The 18,308-nt window shown below is 42.7% G+C and overlaps 1 protein-coding gene across 1 annotated transcript in view; it reads right to left on the minus strand.

Moving 5' to 3' along the window:
- LOC306933676 (protein crumbs homolog 2-like) overlaps window positions 1–16,252 on the minus strand; it is a gene marked incomplete at its 5' end in the record, with an annotated part of 48,918 nt that extends 32,666 nt beyond the window's left edge. The window contains one exon of the mRNA XM_079515986.1: window positions 16,183–16,252. Within this exon, the coding sequence (XP_079372112.1) occupies window positions 16,183–16,252 (70 nt within the window). The remainder of the gene's footprint in view (window positions 1–16,182) is intronic.
- Between the last annotated feature and the right edge of the window lie 2,056 nt (window positions 16,253–18,308).

The following is an 18,308-nucleotide window of genomic DNA, read 5'->3' on the forward strand; positions in this document are numbered from 1 at the left end:
CCCAAACGTCCCCCTTAGTAGTCTAGAATAAGGCATTCTAATGACATACATGGTCGCATGTGTAAGTCTGCATACGAGCAGACTTGAGAAAAAGCGGCCCTCCGCAAAATGAACAGACAAAAAAAAGATTACTGAATCAGACCAGTGTAGTTTTTGGCATCAAATTTAGATTTTCGTTTTAGTCATAATAGTCTCTTGAATAGTTTTCATTTAGTTTCAGTCCCATTTTAGTCACCTGGAATGTCTTAGTGTTAGTCTAGTTTTAAGTCGACTAAATATAAGAATTTAGTCGATTAAATCTACAGTTGATTTAGTCGACTAAAATGTATTTTGGTGGGCATGGATACCAGTGACATAGAGTCTGTAGGGGCCAGGGGGTAGCGGGGGCGGGCCCCCATGACGATTATAAAAACATTTCGTCTCTGATGGATACCATTGTATAATGACTGTTTTTACACTTGCTGAAAATAGCCGATCTACAAGCCCACAACGTGTCGCGCTGCGACACGTTGTGGGCTTGTAGATCGGCTATTTTCAGCATGCAACTTATTGTAAAATGACCTACAGTATAGTGAATCTCTTGTCCACTCGTCCCTTCCTAACATTTTTGTCTAGTTTTTATTTGTTGACGAAATTGTCAGTATATTTAGTCTTAGTTTTAGTCACCATAGCATATAGTTTTCATTTCAGTGAAATGATCAGTGGAAAAAGGTAGTCGACGGACATTTTTCATCTTCGTTTTAGTCGACAAAAACAACACTGAATCAGACTATAGTAACATGGGAAGTTCCTTTACAAAATATGGACGTAAACAGCTTAGTGAACCGGGCCCACTCAATGAGAGCACAGTACCAGCCAGGTGGCTACAGGGGAGGGTCGCTGGACATGGCCGCAAACAAAAATAGAACCACGATATACTGTTAAATCCTGTGGCTTATACACACTGCCCAACACCGTCTGTAACCTCTGACCCTTCCTCTCCTTTTGTCTTTAGAAGTATTTAGAAAGCAATCTGGTAATGAAGAGTAAAAAGCCGCCGTCTTCTCTCCAGACTTAAAGATGGGAGCATATGGCGTGTGGAGTAAACGTATTACGCTCGTTTAGAGTGAGCAGCTGTCACCTGGCTCGCTTGGAGGACTATATCTATCGTCAATGAAAGTTCCACTTACACTCTGTGCCGAATACACCTCTGTTGTTGTTCTCTTTTCACTCTCTGTTCCAGCTCAAATAAAAATGAATCTTTCCAAGTTTCCATATTATTATTGGGGCGGGAACCCCTTTTGGTTCTTTTAAGCATTATGTTATGCTTTAGCTGTTGAAAAATAGCAGGTCTACAAGCTCATAGCGCGGCACCGAGTGCCGCGCTATGAACTTGTAGGTCTGCTATTTTTGAAAAATCGTGAAAATGTGGCGCAAACCTTTGAATATTATATTCTTTCAGAGTGAACGTTTTTAACTCAAATCTTTGCTTCTGGGGGCTGTCCCTGGAACGACATATTTTCAGATGGGGGTCAGCAGCCAAATACAGTACATATAACTTTTGGGGTTCTTGACATGAAATATTGAGCACCACTGATATAGAAACGTAGGTATTTCAGAAAACTGTCAGGATTTAGAAGCCATTTTTTAAGAATCGTCCTCAGGTCTAATTGGGTTAAGACATGCAGTATTGAGTCCTTTAACACCCATAGCCTGCAGGCCAAATCAGCAAAGAAGTCTGTCTGGCCCCCCCAGGACAGGTCTGCCTCTGAACAAACAAATTCAGACGCACTGGACTGTATTAATCCTCTCTCTTAAGTTGACTGTACTGCGCGTAAACCTACCGGAGAAGATTATAGACTAGTCAAGTATGCTCATTTATCATTCGTTGGTTACATTTTTCTTTCACGTATAACCGTGATAGGGCAATAGTTGTGACCGCCATGTCTTGAACTAACGTAACTATAACGTCATACACCTGCTTGGCTGGGACTAAAACCTTCTCTCCCGTGACTTTCCTCTTAGACATGACATTTTTCCAACCCATGCTAAATTCAGTGGAAGGAGAGATGTATTGATACAATTATTTCCATCCCGAAACCGATTGCGATAGCCATAACTTGCGGTATCGGTCGATACAGAGTACCAATCCGATAACAGTGTGTAATTAAAACTCAAAGAAGTTGGTTGGGTTCAGGAACTCTCTGGGTTCCTTGGGGGGGTTCTAAATAGACCCTTACCAGTCTGCAAATCTGAGAGTTATGGTGGTCCTTGAAATTAAAAAAAGTTTGCGAACCACGGATCTAGGAATAAATCAAAGTTCCATTATGAATTGTGTCAGTATGAATTAACTAATTAAACTATCTAAACTAATGTAAATAGTACAATAAGAGTAAACAGTCGTGCAACAACTGAAACAATAAAAAATATGAGAATATGTGAATTAAATATCATCATGTGATCAATTATGTGGTATCGGAATGCTATAGACTGCCATACTCGCCAGCCTTTTAGGCAGCAGTATCGGCAGCTTTTCCGATGGTGTTAGAACGACTCTAATGTAAAGAGAATGTAAATGTAATGTAATGTAAATGTAAGAGATTTGTAGTTGTCAATTTAGCATATAGAGCGTCGCAGTCCTGCCCCCTTTCAGAATGACAAGTGGCCCAGGAAATAATTCCCCATTCATTTTCCTCATAGGCTTTTCAAAAAGTATCTATTTAAAGACGTTTACACCGCGGACAAGGCTTGTGACAAATCATGACAATAAACACAATGTTTTGGGCCGATCAAATAATTAGTAAGAAGAAAAACAAAACAAAAAGTGTTGTACCCTGCCTTTTTTTCTTCTTCTTTCTAGTTATTTGATCTGCCCAAAACATTGTGTTTATTGTCATGATTTGTCACCAGCCGAGTTGGCGTTTGTCCGCGATGTAAACTTTTTGAATACTTTTTGAAAAGCCTATATGGGGGAAATGAACGGGGAATAATTTCCTGGGCCACTCGTCGTTCTCAAAGGGGGCGGGACTGCGGCGCTCTATAGGCATTCTGCAAACGGATAGTGCGCTAGGATGCTTTGTGTCCGGGTATAGCTCAGTCGGTAGAGCATTCGCCTTTCGACCGCAGCGTCATGGGTTCCATCCCGGGCACCGCCACCTCAGCGTATGAGTACAGCACGGCTTGAAGTCGTGCGGTAAGTACTGGGAGGTGAGGTGTTGCGCTCCACCTCAGCAACCCATCTCTCAGAGGTCTAGCGCATTGAAACAGGGATAGACTAACCCGCACCCTGGCTGATTCAGACAATAAGCCTCTCTGACTTACTATACCACTAGTGCTAGGATTAGGTCTTCCACCACGCCCCATGTGGCACAATGGGTAGAGCATATGGCACTGCCACTGGTTAGGGGATTTATTCAATCTGGAGACACCATGATATTCATCGCTCATGGTTGCGAAGGGTGTTGTGGTTTGAACAAACAGCATCAAATTTTTTTATGTTTTTATTTTTGGTATTCAGACAGCCAGCAATGGGTAAAACGCTCTCCAAAAATGTTAGTGTCTGTGACACATCTAGGGGCCGCAATTTGCATTCAATGATTTTCCTAGAAGCTTTGTCATTGGTCGATTTGCCTGTCTACTTCCTGATTGGTTAGTCATTGCGACCGGGTGTTTTTTTGACCAATGACAAAGCTTCTAGGAACATCTTTGAATGCAGATTGTGGCCTCTAGATGTGTCACAGAGACTACATTTTTTGGGAGACTTTTACTACATTACAATTTTGACATATTATTGCTTATAGCAGCTTTAAGGAATTTAACGTTATACCTTAAAGGAGCATTCAGTGATTTGGGTGATTTGGAGAAAAAAAACAGTCCGCCCTGGTAACAAGATGTGCACATGCACGCACTACAGTGGGGGGACACGTGACAGGCCAACAGCACGCACACCAAGGCCTGCCCTCGCTCGATCATGATTGGCGGAAGGCCTCTCTATCCTGATTGGATGACGGCTGGGCCACCTAGCCAAAAAACGAAACCTACGGGTTTTTTTTACCCCAGGGGTTAACTGGGGACAGGGAGGAACTCCTAATATGGTCAGCACACTCTATAGTAGGGAGGATTATTACAACAAAAAAAAGATATATTTTTTGAATTAAGTGAAATCACTGAATATACCTTTAACAAAGAAATCCTACCAAACCACCAGGCAAATATTTGCTATACATACACTTTTTAGTCTGCTCTGAACGAAGGCTCTGCCGAAACGCGTCAGCGTTCGCAAATACACATGAGAAATCACGTCTTGCATCTATTTCGGAGTGCCACTTTTTTCCATTTAGTTGGTTTATGAGTTAAGTTATTTTCAAAGCTGAGCACCCACTGCCTCAACCAAGGGCAGTTTACAGAGGATAAGCACGCACCTGCTTTTCTTCCTTTATTGCTATACATACCGTATATATATAACACCTATGTCTCCCCATCACTCACACCACACAAATCTATGGCCTCATGCAGTGGTGGGAAAGGTATTCAATTGTTTTACTTAAGTAAAAGTACCAATACTGCAATTTAGACGTATACTTCGTTACAAGTAAAAGTACGGAATTGAAAATGTACTTGAGTAAAAGTACAAAAGTATCGGCATCAAAATGTACTTAAAGTACTAAAAGTAAAAGTACTCATATTGCAGAATGTCCCATTTCACAAGTTCAAAATGTGTAGAAAATCTATTGAAAATAGCCGATCTACAAGTTCTCAATGCGTCGCGAACTTGCGACGCATTGTGAGCTTGTAGATCGGCTATTTTCAAATGGCCGAAATGTATAGGGTTGAAGTGGTTAATGTATGTTTTCTAATTAAAATTAAAAAATTAAAATCGCCAAACTAGTAACTAAAGTTTTCAAATAATTGTAGTGAAGTAAAAGTAAAACTTTTGGCTCTGAGATGTAGTGGAGTAGAAGTAAAAGTACTGGAAATTGGAAATACTCAAGTAAAGTACAAATACCTCAAAATTGTACTTAAGTACAGTACTTAAGTAAAAGTACTTTCCACCACCTTCTATGGCCTCATGCATGCTGTGTAAGGCACCATAACCATGCTATGCAGCATTCTGCCTTTTCTCACATCCTTATCTGACGTCACACCAAAGCCTGCCAGCTCCCATCAGGCTGTGGTCAAACACAGTGCATGTCATATTAACACCGTCGTCCTGCTTTCCCTCATTCAGTGCATCCTGGGGCAAGGCGCTGTCACTGTCTCCTCTGCTTTCATTTGTATGCATGGGAGCAAAGTACAGTTGGGTGCCACCGATATTGTCCCTTATCATTTGACCCATTTAGGCCTGACCTCAAAATTTTAAAAAATCCTTCTAAATCCTCCAGTTTTCTGAAATAAATATTTTCACGATTTTTCAAAAATAGCAGACCTACAAGCTCGTAGCGCGCCACTCGGTGGCGCGCTATGAGCTTGTAGATCTGCCATTTTTCAATAGCTAAATTATAACATAATGTTTAAAACACCAAAAGGGGTTCCCGCCCAAAATGGGTTAACTGTCCTTTTGCGCAGATCACGCAAACCTCAGCAAAAAGAAAAGGACAATATCGATGGCCTCCAACTGTAAGTAAAAGTATCAAGCAATAGAGCGTCGCAGTCCCGCCTCCTACCCTGGACCAGGAAATGATTCTCCGTTCATTTTCCTCATAGACATTTCAGAAAGTATTTATTTAAAGACGTTTACGCCGCGGACAAAGCCAACTCGAGTCGTGACAAATCATGACAACAAACACAATTTTTTGGGCCGAACAAATAATTAGAAAGAAGAAAAAAACGGCAGGTTACAACACTTTTTTTGTTGTTTTTCTTCTTTGTAATTATTTGTTTGGTCCAAAATATTGTTTGTGTTGTCATGAGTTGTCACGACTCGAGTTGGCTTTGTCCGCGGCGTAACCGTCTTTAAATAAATACTTTAAGAAATGTCTATGGGAAAAATGCATTGGGTTTCATTTCCTGGTCCATGGTAGGGGGCGGGACTGCGACGCTCTATAGGCTACCACAATGTAAATAATACTCAAAAACAGTGGTTTTCTAACTTTTTCATGTCAAGGACCCCCAAATTGACACTCATTAGCCCTATTAGAAAATATATGCCAAGGACCACCCATAAGAGAAGATTTTTACGGCTCTAGCTGTGATTCTCAACCATTTTCATTTAAAGGACCCCATGCAGGTTTGACCTGAATTACTGTACAAAGTCGTATATAACTAAAGTTTTCAGATGGGGGTCCGCGGCCAAATACAGATAATTCTGGGGGTCCCTGACGTGAAAAAGGTTGAGCACCACTGACATAGAAACAGAGGTTTATCAGAAAACGGTCATGATTTAGAAGACATTTGTCGAATCTGCTCTCATGGTCTAAATGTGTTGAGAGCACATCTCTCCAACATGCATAATGTACTCGAGGAAGGAGAATATGTTTGTACAGCACCCACACCCACACCCACACACACACACACACACACACACACACACACACCCACACACCCACACATTACTGTAAGTACATTACAAACTGGGGAGCTTTTCATGAAGCTCGCACTCCTCGTGTAACTACAAGATTCTGCGTACCATCTTAACCAGAATACTGATAATGAGTGAATGCGTGACGAATGAATCATGACTCGGTTAAGCCTGTGCAGGGATGGATGGCATGACAATGGCTGTGTTGTTGGCGTGAGTCATCATGGCCAGTGACCCTGCTATGTAAGCATATACAGTACTCTGTGTGTGTGTGCGTGTGTGTGTGCGTGCGTGTAGATCTGCTATTTTCAGCATGCAACCAATTGCAAAATGATTTACACTGGATTTCTTGTCCATTAGTCCCTTCCTAACATTTTAGTTTAGTTTTTATTTGTTGACAAAATCAACAGTATATTTAGTCATAGTTTTAGTCATCATGACTTAGTTTATATTTAGTTTTTATGTCAGTTTTTTTGTTTTTGTCAGTGAAAAAAGGTAGTCGACAAAAAGATTTTCGTCATAGTATTAGTCGACGAAAAAAACACTTCTTCAGACCCCACTTTTAAAACCACTAGCTGTTCATGACTTTCAGAAACAACTTTATAGTCACATCACAGTCTTAAAAAGTGGGTGAAAATGTGTTTTGTAAGGTTTTTGTGCATATATATGTAAGCAAATCAAGGCAGGAAAGAAGAACAAAAGGTACAAGTAAAGGGTTTCAGATAATTTAGAAGCTTGTTTCACAAACAGCGCAGCCGTTGGGTTTCTCTCGCTTATTTACAGTTTGTACAGACATGAAGCTTGTCTCCAGTTCAACAGTACAGTATTCAGTGGAACCCTTATCTAGGTTAGAACAAACCGCTTCTATTTTTTTCACTGACATAATTGTTGATATACTGGAAGTCTTCAAGTAAGCACTTTGCCATTTTGTCAGCTTCATTAAAAAAAACATAGGTTTTCTTTTTTTGTTTGTTTTCTTTACTTTTCTGAGGAAAGGCATATTGCTTGTTTTTCATTGGTCACCTTGGTGATGACCCACGCATGCTTGTCCTTGGCACGATTAAATCCAACTATTTGCTGTCTGACTCACTACACGTCTTGTTACCGAGAAATGCTGCTAAATACTGGTGCCTACTCATTGTCTGAGCTTTGCAGGTGCTTTGGTGCAACTTTGAGCATAGCGTCCAGTCTTAAAGGAGAATTCCATGCTAGAAGGCTTTCTTACCTTTATTTGTAGTTGTTACGTCCCCACCAAAGAGGTCCAGGTGTTATTTTGTGCAAAAGTGCATTAATGGCTATTTCCCCTAATATAAGCCCTCAGTGGGGGTTGGGTTTTTGTGCTAATTCGCTTATTTCCATCAAAATAAGTAGTAAAGGGTGCCGCTTGGGATACTATTTATACATTATGGAGAGAGGATATATACAAAAAGATTTTTGAGCGATGGAAATAAGCGAATTAGCACAACAACCCAATGCCCCATTCAATTCAATGCAATTCAATTCAATTCATTGAGGGCTTATGGTAGGGGAAATAGCCAATAATGCACATTTGCACAAAATAACACCTGGACCTCTTTGGTGGGGACGTAACAACTACAAATAAAGCCTTCTAGCATGGAATTCTCCTTTAAGGTGTGCACTACATCATACTTGGACAAGTGGCGGCCCGGGGGCCACATGCGGACCCCACCATCGCTCAATGCAGCCCGCAGGTTAATATGAGAATACTGATATGTTATTGATAATAGATTTGTATTATTATTACAAATCATACATTAACCACTTCAGCCCTATATACTGTACACATTTTGGCCATTTGAAAATAGCCGATCTACAAAGCTCACAATGTGTCGCAGACTCGCAGTGTGACGCATTGTGAGCTTGGAGATCTGCAAGCTCTACAAGAGATCTACAAGCTCATAGCGCAGCACCGAGTGCCGCACTACGAGCTTGTAGATCTGCTATTGCGAAAATGTGATGCAAATCTTTGAATATATATTCTTTCAGAGTAAACGTTTTTAAGTCAAATCTTTGCTTCTGGGGGAGGGTCTCTGCCTGAACAACATATTTTCAGATGAGGGTCCGCGGCCAAAATTAAATACAGATAATTCTGGGGGTCCTTGACATAGAAACATCGGTTTTTCAGAAAACTTTGGGGATTTAGAAGACTATTATTTTAGAATCGTCCACAGGTCTAAATAAATGGGTAAAAAAACCTGCACTCAGAATGCTGCAGATAAGGAAGGGGGGGGGGGGATCTCTCCCCCTCCCCCAGATCCATCCTTACCCACTCAAGCCCATTCTGACACATTCCAGTGTGCTGGTGTCACAGCCTAAGCGCCCATGTCATCAAACAGTTCATAGATCATGGTTATGACCACAGCCCAGAGGTGGTGATCTCTGGCACCAAGCCGTACCGCTCTCAGTCTCTCTCTCTCTCAACCCAACAATAACATTGAGCAGAGCCATGCTCTCTCTAGTCTATAGTCTGTTCACTACGTCACTTCACAATGAAAAAGGACTAAACCTGAGTTTGTTTTTTACACTGTGGTCCATCTTAACTAAATTAATCGGGTACGAATGTGTGTCGAAAATGTTATTTTTTTGTTCTTAAATTAATTCAAACGATGTTTGAATCGGTTGAGATCATTTTTGCATTTGGTTCCAAAACAAATAATTGGCTTGTTTCAAAAGTCCTCCTGATATTAATTAAAGTTACATTATTTGGATACTTGAGATAAGGCAGATCACCCCCCTCCCCCCCCTGCATTACTTCAAGAAAATGTTCCAGAAAACAACAATAACGGTAAAATTGTATTAGAACAATGTTGCTTTGAGAATATGTGGTATAAAGACTCTGGGCAGGTCATAATAGACAAACATATGGCGAAAACAGGCAAACATCTGTCAAAGATAGCCAGTCTACAAGCTCAGAACACTGTGTTGTGGACTTGTCTATTTGAATTTGACATACAACAAAGTATATATATAGGGTTGTTGTTGTCAACCGTTGAGTTCTTATATTGTTTTAATATAGTGTCTTTTCATGTTGTATGTCTCCTAGCAGGTTGAGGGGGCTTAGGAGGTCAGAAGCTTACTGGAGATGTTGTCCAGAGGTGAAGACCGGAGAGATCTGAAGGGTGAGCTTATCTGTGTTGCCCAAAGAGGGAGGGAGAGGAGGCATTACAATGTAACATGTCCTCATTTCCTCCTCACCATGTTTGGTATTTGCCCAATAAACGATTTCATATCGGATACTCTATATGTTCTGCGAAATGCTCTAAAAATAGGGGCATAGTCGGAGATTGTCTCACATGAAATCCCTCACAGACTAAGTTACATAGTTCATGTTTGAATATGTGTATATTTCATGAGACATTTGGAGAAAATAAGCAACCTTTTCAGGAACCCCAGTGTTCGTGGCCCACCCAGTTGACCACTTAACCCGGCAGCCTTCACCTGGCCTAATGTTTATTTCAATCAATCAATCAATCAATCAATCAACCGTGTTGATTTGGCTTTTTAACTCCATTTGGGTGAAAAAGGGCCCTGGGTGGGGTAACAAGAAATATACAGTTTGCCCCCCAGTTTAAATGTCAAAAGAAAGTGTGGCTACAGGGCTCATAGCATGGCCGCTACAACGCTATGAGTCACAGAGACGGGATGCCCCTGGCTCACACACAACTTCTGCTCATAGGAATTCTATTGAGTCGCCGCGGGAGACGGCCTGGATTGAGCTTTGTGCTAACTTTGTTGGTAGTCTAAAGGCTGCTCGGCAGGTGGCCCAACCCCAAGAAAAAAAACACACAAAAATGCACAAATCCACATAGCACATTAGTCACACTTGCACGTACAACAATGCCGAGTTGTGAAGACTTCCAGACATTTTGTGTCCGCTCGGTGTCATCTGCAGCCAGGAATTTGAATCAAGATCGTTTGACATGATGTGAACACTAGTAGTGAATCAATATAGTTCAGTCAGTGGTTCTCAAACGGCTTTAATTTTCAAGGAACGTCATAACTCCGAGTGTGCAAACACAACCAAATGGACCTGTAATAAGGGTCCATTTGAAACTCACTTAAGGAACCCTGGCCTGAGGGTCCCACCGGGACCCCACTTTGAGAACCATCAATTATAGTTGTAGCCTACACATACATGATAACCACACAGTCGTAGCTAATAATAGTGAGATTTATTTGGAGTTGTTTTTCTTCCAAACCGTTTTTAAAGTGCCAGGGCTCTCTCTCGTCGCCACACTTCTCAAGACCCCCCCCCCCCCCCCCCCCCCCCCCCCACCCCTCGTGCTACTCCCCCATTCAACGTTTAGACAAAACCCAGTGCAGCAGCCGGACTACTTGGCCCGTCACCATGGCGATGGCTAACAATGGCCCCCCTCGCATGTGATCACGCCCCAAGCCTTGCCTTCTGTCCCCGCCGCAATTTAACGAGGTTCAGGCGCTTCCCACAAATGAAGGTCGCGGGAAAAATGGGTCAACCAACCGGGCTTCATTAGGTGGGGTTTAAAATATCCCCCGCACACGCGCGCACACGTGCACACACACATACACACACACACACGGTCACACCCTGCACAGCCATGTTTTATATCGGCTAGTGGAGTTGTTAGCTCCATCACAGACACATCAGTGAATCATCATATAGTTACACAAGCCCATTAGACCCCCTGCACTGTCGTCATTTGTGAGCCGTTATGAATTAAACCATTATTAAGCACTCAAGCCAATTAAAGAGATGTGTGTGCGCTACAGATTATGCCAGATTATAGATTTTTTAAGATAAGCCTTGCTACTCATCCGAACCTAAACACAGTTCCATTAATAATTAGACTATCACAGTGGTTCTCAAAGTGGGGTCGAGGGACGCTCAGATTTCCTTAAGGTGGTTCTATATGGACCCTTACAGGTCTGTAACTCAGAGTATACAAATGGAACCAAATGGACCCTTACAGGTCTGTAACTCAGAGTATACAAATGGAACCAAATGGACCCTTACAGGTCTGTAACTCAGAGTATACAAATGGAACCAAATGGACCCTTACAGGTCTGTAACTCAGAGTATACAAATGGAACCAAATGGACCCTTACAGGTCTGTAACTCAGAGTATACAAATGGAACCAAATGGACCCTTACAGGTCTGTGACTCAGAGTGTACAAATGGAACCAAATGGACCCTTACAGGTCTGTAACTCAGAGTGTACAAATGGAACCAAATGGACCCTTACAGGTCTGTAACTCAGAGTGTACAAATGGAACCAAATGGACCCTTACAGGTCTGTAACTCAGAGTGTACAAATGGAACCAAATGGACCCTTACAGGTCTGTAACTCAGAGTGTACAAATGGAACCAAATGGACCCTTACAGGTCTGTAACTCAGAGTATACAAATGGAACCAAATGGACCCTTATACAGGTCTGTAACTCAGAGTGTACAAATGGAACCAAATGGACCCTTACAGGTCTGTAACTCAGAGTGTACAAATGGAACCAAATGGACCCTTACAGGTCTGTAACTCAGAGTGTACAAATGGAACCAAATGGACCCTTACAGGTCTGTAACTCAGAGTGTACAAATGGAACCAAATGGACCCTTACAGGTCTGTAACTCAGAGTGTACAAATGGAACCAAATAGACCCTTACAGGTCTGTATGTCTGTGTGAAATAAACCATTCATTTAGTATTATTAATGAAACTTTTGTGCGACACTCATGTCTGATGAAGTAGTAGGGTATTAACTTATGAAAAACTAGAAAAAGTGCCCTTCTGGGCACAGGTCTCCACCAGGAGGATAGGAGTGTGTGTGATGTTTGGCAAAATGTTTCGGAGTAATATAAACATGTTTTTTTGTTTGTTTGTTTCTTGCAACAATTTTCTTGTGTGGACACTGGATATTGTATAGGGGGGCACTGGACCAAAAAAACAAAGGAAACTGTGCCTTAACAAAGCATCTGATAACATCTCAACTGCTGAACTGATCACACAACCGACACACCTGCTCACCTGATTCAATCTCACCTGCTAATAATTCCTCCCCCTGATCACCTGCTGCCAATCGATCTTCCATCTGATAGCTCTTACCTCACTCACCTGTCACTAATCCATCTGATATAACAACTCTTACCTCACTCACCTGTCACTAATCCATCTGATATAACAACTCTTACTTCACTCACCTGTCACTAATCCATTTGATAACAACTCTTCCCCCGCTCAGCTGTCACCAATCCATCTGATAATAACTCTTCCTCACCTGTTGCCAATCTAGAAAAAGTGCCCTTCTGGGGACAGGTCTCCACCAGGAGGATAGGACTGTGTGAGATGCTTGGCAAAATGTTTAGGAGTAATATAAACATGTTTTTTTGTTTTTGTTTTTTGCAACAATTTTCTTCATTTTGTTGAGGAAATGCAGAGCCACTCATAGCATCTCTGAGGATAGAATTCTGGATGAGCAGGACATATGCAGCATTTGGAACGAAAACGGGCCACTCCTGAAAACTTTGTAAGGCAATCTTAGCCAATCTGTGTAGAATCTGAGAAATCCATGAAATCCAAATCTGACTACAGAGATCATGTGGACCGATTTGCGTGAGATTTGGATGAAATCTGTGCGACTAAGCAATGTGTTTTGCAGAAATCGGCCTCATGGTGGCGCTATAACCTCCAACCGATGTGGAGGGATGCAGGGACAATGTTTTTCCATGGCCTCTAGGGAGTGCGCATACATAAGTTGTATACAGATCGATGCAGTTATAGCTAAAAACAGGAATTGGCTTGTTATAGCGCCACCGTGAGGCTGATTTGGGGGAAAAAATTGTGGCATGTCGTCCTCGGCTCTAGTGGAAATGTGCATGTATAATTTCACGGAAATTGCACACTGTGTTTGTGATTTGTGGCATTTTGTTCGGAACGGACCAATCGTGTGAGCTTTGGAAGCCAATCTTAGCCAATCAGGATGGAAGATGGGAAATGGTGCCGCTCCGTGTTGATCACATGACTATGGAGATAGTGTATACCGAATTGTGTGATGTATGGATAAAATGTGTACGAGTAATCTACATAAATGTGTTTTGCCTAAATCGGCCTCATGGTGGCGCTATAACAGGCTGTTGAGGAATATTTGGGAGGTTGTGCCGGAGATTAGCTGATAACGGACGGACGGAAGGAAGGACGGACGGACGGACGGAAGGAAGGACACACACACACACACACACACGGACGGAGTGCAAAACATACTCTCTCCCCATGCCTTCGGCCTGGTGGAGACAACTAAAACATATGAGAAGTTGAGATATATGGAGATACTTGGTTTCCTCCCGACAGCGGCTGGCCATGCCAGCAATCAGGATAATTCCTTTTTTTCCCCAAAGTCTCCTGAACTTGAACACAGTATTTTTGCGTTGAACACATTTGTTTAGAAATCCATGTCGTACACCATACACCATCTCCACTAGCTACCGGAAATAGCTGATCTACAAGTTCTCAACGCGTCGCAGCTTGTAGAGAGCTTGTAGATCTGCTATTTTCACTATTTGTGTCCAAAAGTGCCCTCTTTATATGGGATTTCAGCCCCTGCCCCTCTTAACACTCTCTGCACGTCCCTGCGGCAGCGGCAATGTGATGATGAACATGCACTGGAAGTTATCAGTCCAGTTAATGGTCCGTTTCAGCACGCAGCCTCCTCCTGAGCCCTAACCACGAACACATGCATCTCCTCATTGCACCTTGCTCACTCACATGCATGTTCACCAGTGGTTTTCAACCTTTTTCATATCAAGAAAGACCAGTGGCGTGCACAGATAGACACTAGGGGGTGCTAGAGCACCCCCTGCCCTTTTGGCAATGTGCCCTTTTGAAAAAAAAAACGAAAAAAAAAACATTTTTTTCTCTTTTTTTCAAAAATAGCAGACCTACAAGCTCATAGCGCGCCACTCGGTGGCGCGCTATGAGCTTGTAGATCTGCTATTTTTCAATAGCTAAAGCATAACATAATGCTAACACCAAAAGGGGTTCCCGCCCAAAATGGATTAAGGCAACCGGCCGGTTCCACGCGCTGCACAAGGTGCCCTTTTTTCACTTGAGCACCTGCCCCTCTAAATGTCTGTGCACGCCACTGAGAAAGACCCATTCTTTTTTTTCGGCATTTGAGCCACGGGAACCACCATTTGATGAGATTTAGCCTTGCAGACCCAAAACGAAATAATGTTGTTATCGTTGGATAAGATTTACTTCCACAATTCCCTGCTGTATTGATGTTGGTACCATTAGGAGAGATTACAGCCTATACCTTTGATCAAAATCACAATTGTTTTAGACTCTGGGTAATGCAGATGTTTAGCAACAATTTAACTCTTGAGAGCATGAAATAAAACCAAATGGGATAATAATTTGGTTTCATTTCATGCTCTCAAGAGTTAAAGATCTAATGAGGGTCCATTTGGTTAGCAACTCTCCATCATTAAGCTGCATGGGACCACCTGGAACCCCCTCAAGGACCACTAGTGGTCCCCGGACCACTAGTGGTCCCCGGACCACTGGTTGAAAACCACTGATGTGCACAAAGAGCCTACTACACATACAGAGGATGGTAACCAATTACATTTACTCGAGTACTGCACTGTACTTGAGTACTGTACTCATGTAAAACAATTTAGTATCTGTACTTAATTTGTTTAAAATACATTTGAAAGCTCATGACTTTCAATCCACTTTTGACTATACACACATTTCAAGGAAGGGACCCCCAGTACCCAAACGCAAAAATAAAACAAAAATAACCAATTCATCTGTATTTCAAATATAGCATAGTTGTGAGCTTGTGGGCTTTTAAATCTGCGCAACTTTTGGTTATTATTTATCTTTCGAAATGTGTTTCTAAAATGTAAATACAGAAATAAATCGATATTAAAAAGAAAATGCTGCACCTTGTCATCACAAGTGTTCCCATGTACTTTAACTCAAGTACAATTCTAACTTAAATTGTGTTGTAGGTGAATAATGAATGCTTTGACCAGGAGAATCTGTATTTGTTCGATTCTGACTCAAGTACTTTGTCCTTCACTGACACACACGCACGCATGCATTGCATACAGACACACACAGTGGTGTAAGTACATTTACTCAAGTGCAGTACTTAAGTACAACTTTGAGATACTTTTACTTCACCGGCGTATTTCAAAATTTCAATACTTTTACTTCTAGTCCGCTACATCTCAGAGTTGTACTTTTAACTCCACCACAATTATTTGAAAACTTTAGATTTTGATTATTGTTACAAAACATACATTAACCATTTCAGCCCTATATAAATATTAGCCATTCTACAAGATTGTAGATCTGCAATTTTCTAAATATGTTTTAGACATTTTGAAATGGGACATTCTGCATAATGACTATAGGCCTACTTTCTAATTGTGGTACTTTAATAGATTTGGATGCCAAAACCTTTGTAGGCCTATTGGTACATTTTTAATTCCGGACTTTTACTTGTAACATAGTATAGGCTACTTCTACATTGCAGTATTGATACTTTTGAGCGCACACGCACACGCACACACGCACACACACACACACACACACACACACACACACACACACACACACACACACACACACACACAGTACACCATACACTTTGCAGTCAAAGAAAGATGATGCCGAGTCACTCACCCAGCTTGAACATCATCATGGTGAGCAGTACAGTCCGTTGGTACTTGGAGAAAACTCTCCCCGACTCCATGGCAAAGTTGTGCGTCCTTATCCTCAAGGCTTGGAGGAGTGAAGCAGCAGCAGTAGTAGCAGCAGTAGTAGTAGTAGTAGTAGTGTTGTGACTGTGGTCCTGTCACTCTGTCGCAGTCTCCCCAGCATCCAGCACGCTGCGTGATGCAGACACCAACACACAGCAGTAAAAGTTAACTGGGAGTAAACCAACAGTGGCCGGGACCCCCATGCATGCCCGGTCGGTGTGTGTGTGTGAGTGTGTGTGTGTAAGCTCTCTGGGGACCAGTCAGAGTGCTGGACTATAGGAGTAAAGCAGAGTAATCACCCCAACAGAGACAGAGGGGGTGGGGGGAAAAAAAACATGGGGCGGAGTCACTCACTGGCCCGGGAGTCACTCGCCGGCCGTACTGTCTGTCTGTCGGACTGACTGCTGTTGTTTTCTTGTCTGTTTCTCTGTATCCGACGCTTTCCTTCTCAGCACCTTCAACGCACGCACGCACACACACGCGCACACACACACACACACGTACACACACACACACACACACACACACACACACACACACACACACACACACACCCCAAAGGGATCATCACCTCCTTGTTGAGTCAACACTGAAATATGGTCCTCTCAACCTGCTATAACTCTGAATGAAGTTCATCATTTCATATGAACGAGGATATCGGCTCACAATGACAACTGTTGCAGTCTAGGGGGGGACGGGGACGGGGGGAGGTGCCTCAGTGCCTTCTTTCTTTCTCCTGGAAACGTCTCTTGAACCTAACACATAAAACATTGTCTTTAACACCTGCCAGAGCAGTGGTATAGCAGCAGACAGTTGTCCTGCCCGTCCGTCCGTCCGTCCCCCACACTGGGGGTTTTCCACTATGGTCCAGGCCAGAATTATCATGTGTGCACAGGGACCACGATCAATGGCACGCTATGCCCCCCCCCCCCTCCACATACCCCGCTCGCCATCCATCCATCCCCCTCCCCCAGCTATGCGAGCAGGGGGCTTATCCTGCCCCGCTCCGACACCTTGTCGGGGCGGCGCAGGGAGGGAGCCCCCCGTGGCAGGCAGCTGGGCTGAGTCCTTCCTGACCCCCCCCTCCCAACCCTGTCCCAGACCTGAGCCCCCTCCGGGTGCATCAAGGCTTAACTTCAACCTGCTGCGACTGGGAGGAACAAAGTTTTAATTAAACACTTGGCACGCAGTGGTGAGCAGAGAGAGAGAGGGAGAGAGAGAGAGAGATGGAGGCTCCTTCAGCTCTCCCCTCCTCACACACAAAACATGCAAATGTGTGCATGCAGTCTGCTGGCAGAGACCGCGGGCCGGCGCAGCACCGAGCGCTCCACATTCCTCAGTGACTGGCGGCTGCTTTCATTAAAGCAATGGCACAATAGAAAAATACACACGGAGCTACGAGGGCTTTCCTTACCAAGGCCGGCCAGACAAAGAACAGGCTTGAAGATGTCAAGAAGAGTACTTCTTCTATGCCCATATAGTAGAGATCAAAACAATCGCCTTTCTTTCTGGGATTTGTGCCCGTAGAATTATGTTCTCTCCCTCTCTCTCTGTACCTGACTCAGAATTGTGTCATGTTTTTATCTCAAGGAGATACTATCTGTATTGTAAAGTGATACAGTATGTACAGTCTCTAAACATGCATCCGTTGACTTTAAACTGTGCAGAAAGTGCAGACATGGTCAGTTTGAGAAATAAAGAAAAGAAAAGAAAGGAAAACCAAGTTCATATAATCAAGTGTCAGCTTATATGGCCTACTACTCCCTACACAGTATATTGGACCCAGACCAATACTGACGTCAGTGTGGGCAGAACAAGATTTATGCTGGGAATTCACAAATAGCATTCCTTCATTCACCAGCATTCACCTCCAGTGTGAGTAAAAGAAAAGGAATCTTTCCCACAGAAAACATGTCCCTCTAGGAGTCATTCTGTTTTCATTCAGTGACACAGATGATACTTTCCTGAAACACATTTATATTGTATTTGTGCAAAAAAAATAAGCGACTTGTTTCCAAATGCAAATCCACTTGCCCCCAAGAATTTTCT

The sequence above is a fragment of the Electrona antarctica genome (assembly GCF_951216825.1).
Source record: "Electrona antarctica genome assembly, chromosome: 12".
NCBI classification, from domain to species: Eukaryota; Metazoa; Chordata; class Actinopteri; order Myctophiformes; family Myctophidae; genus Electrona; species Electrona antarctica.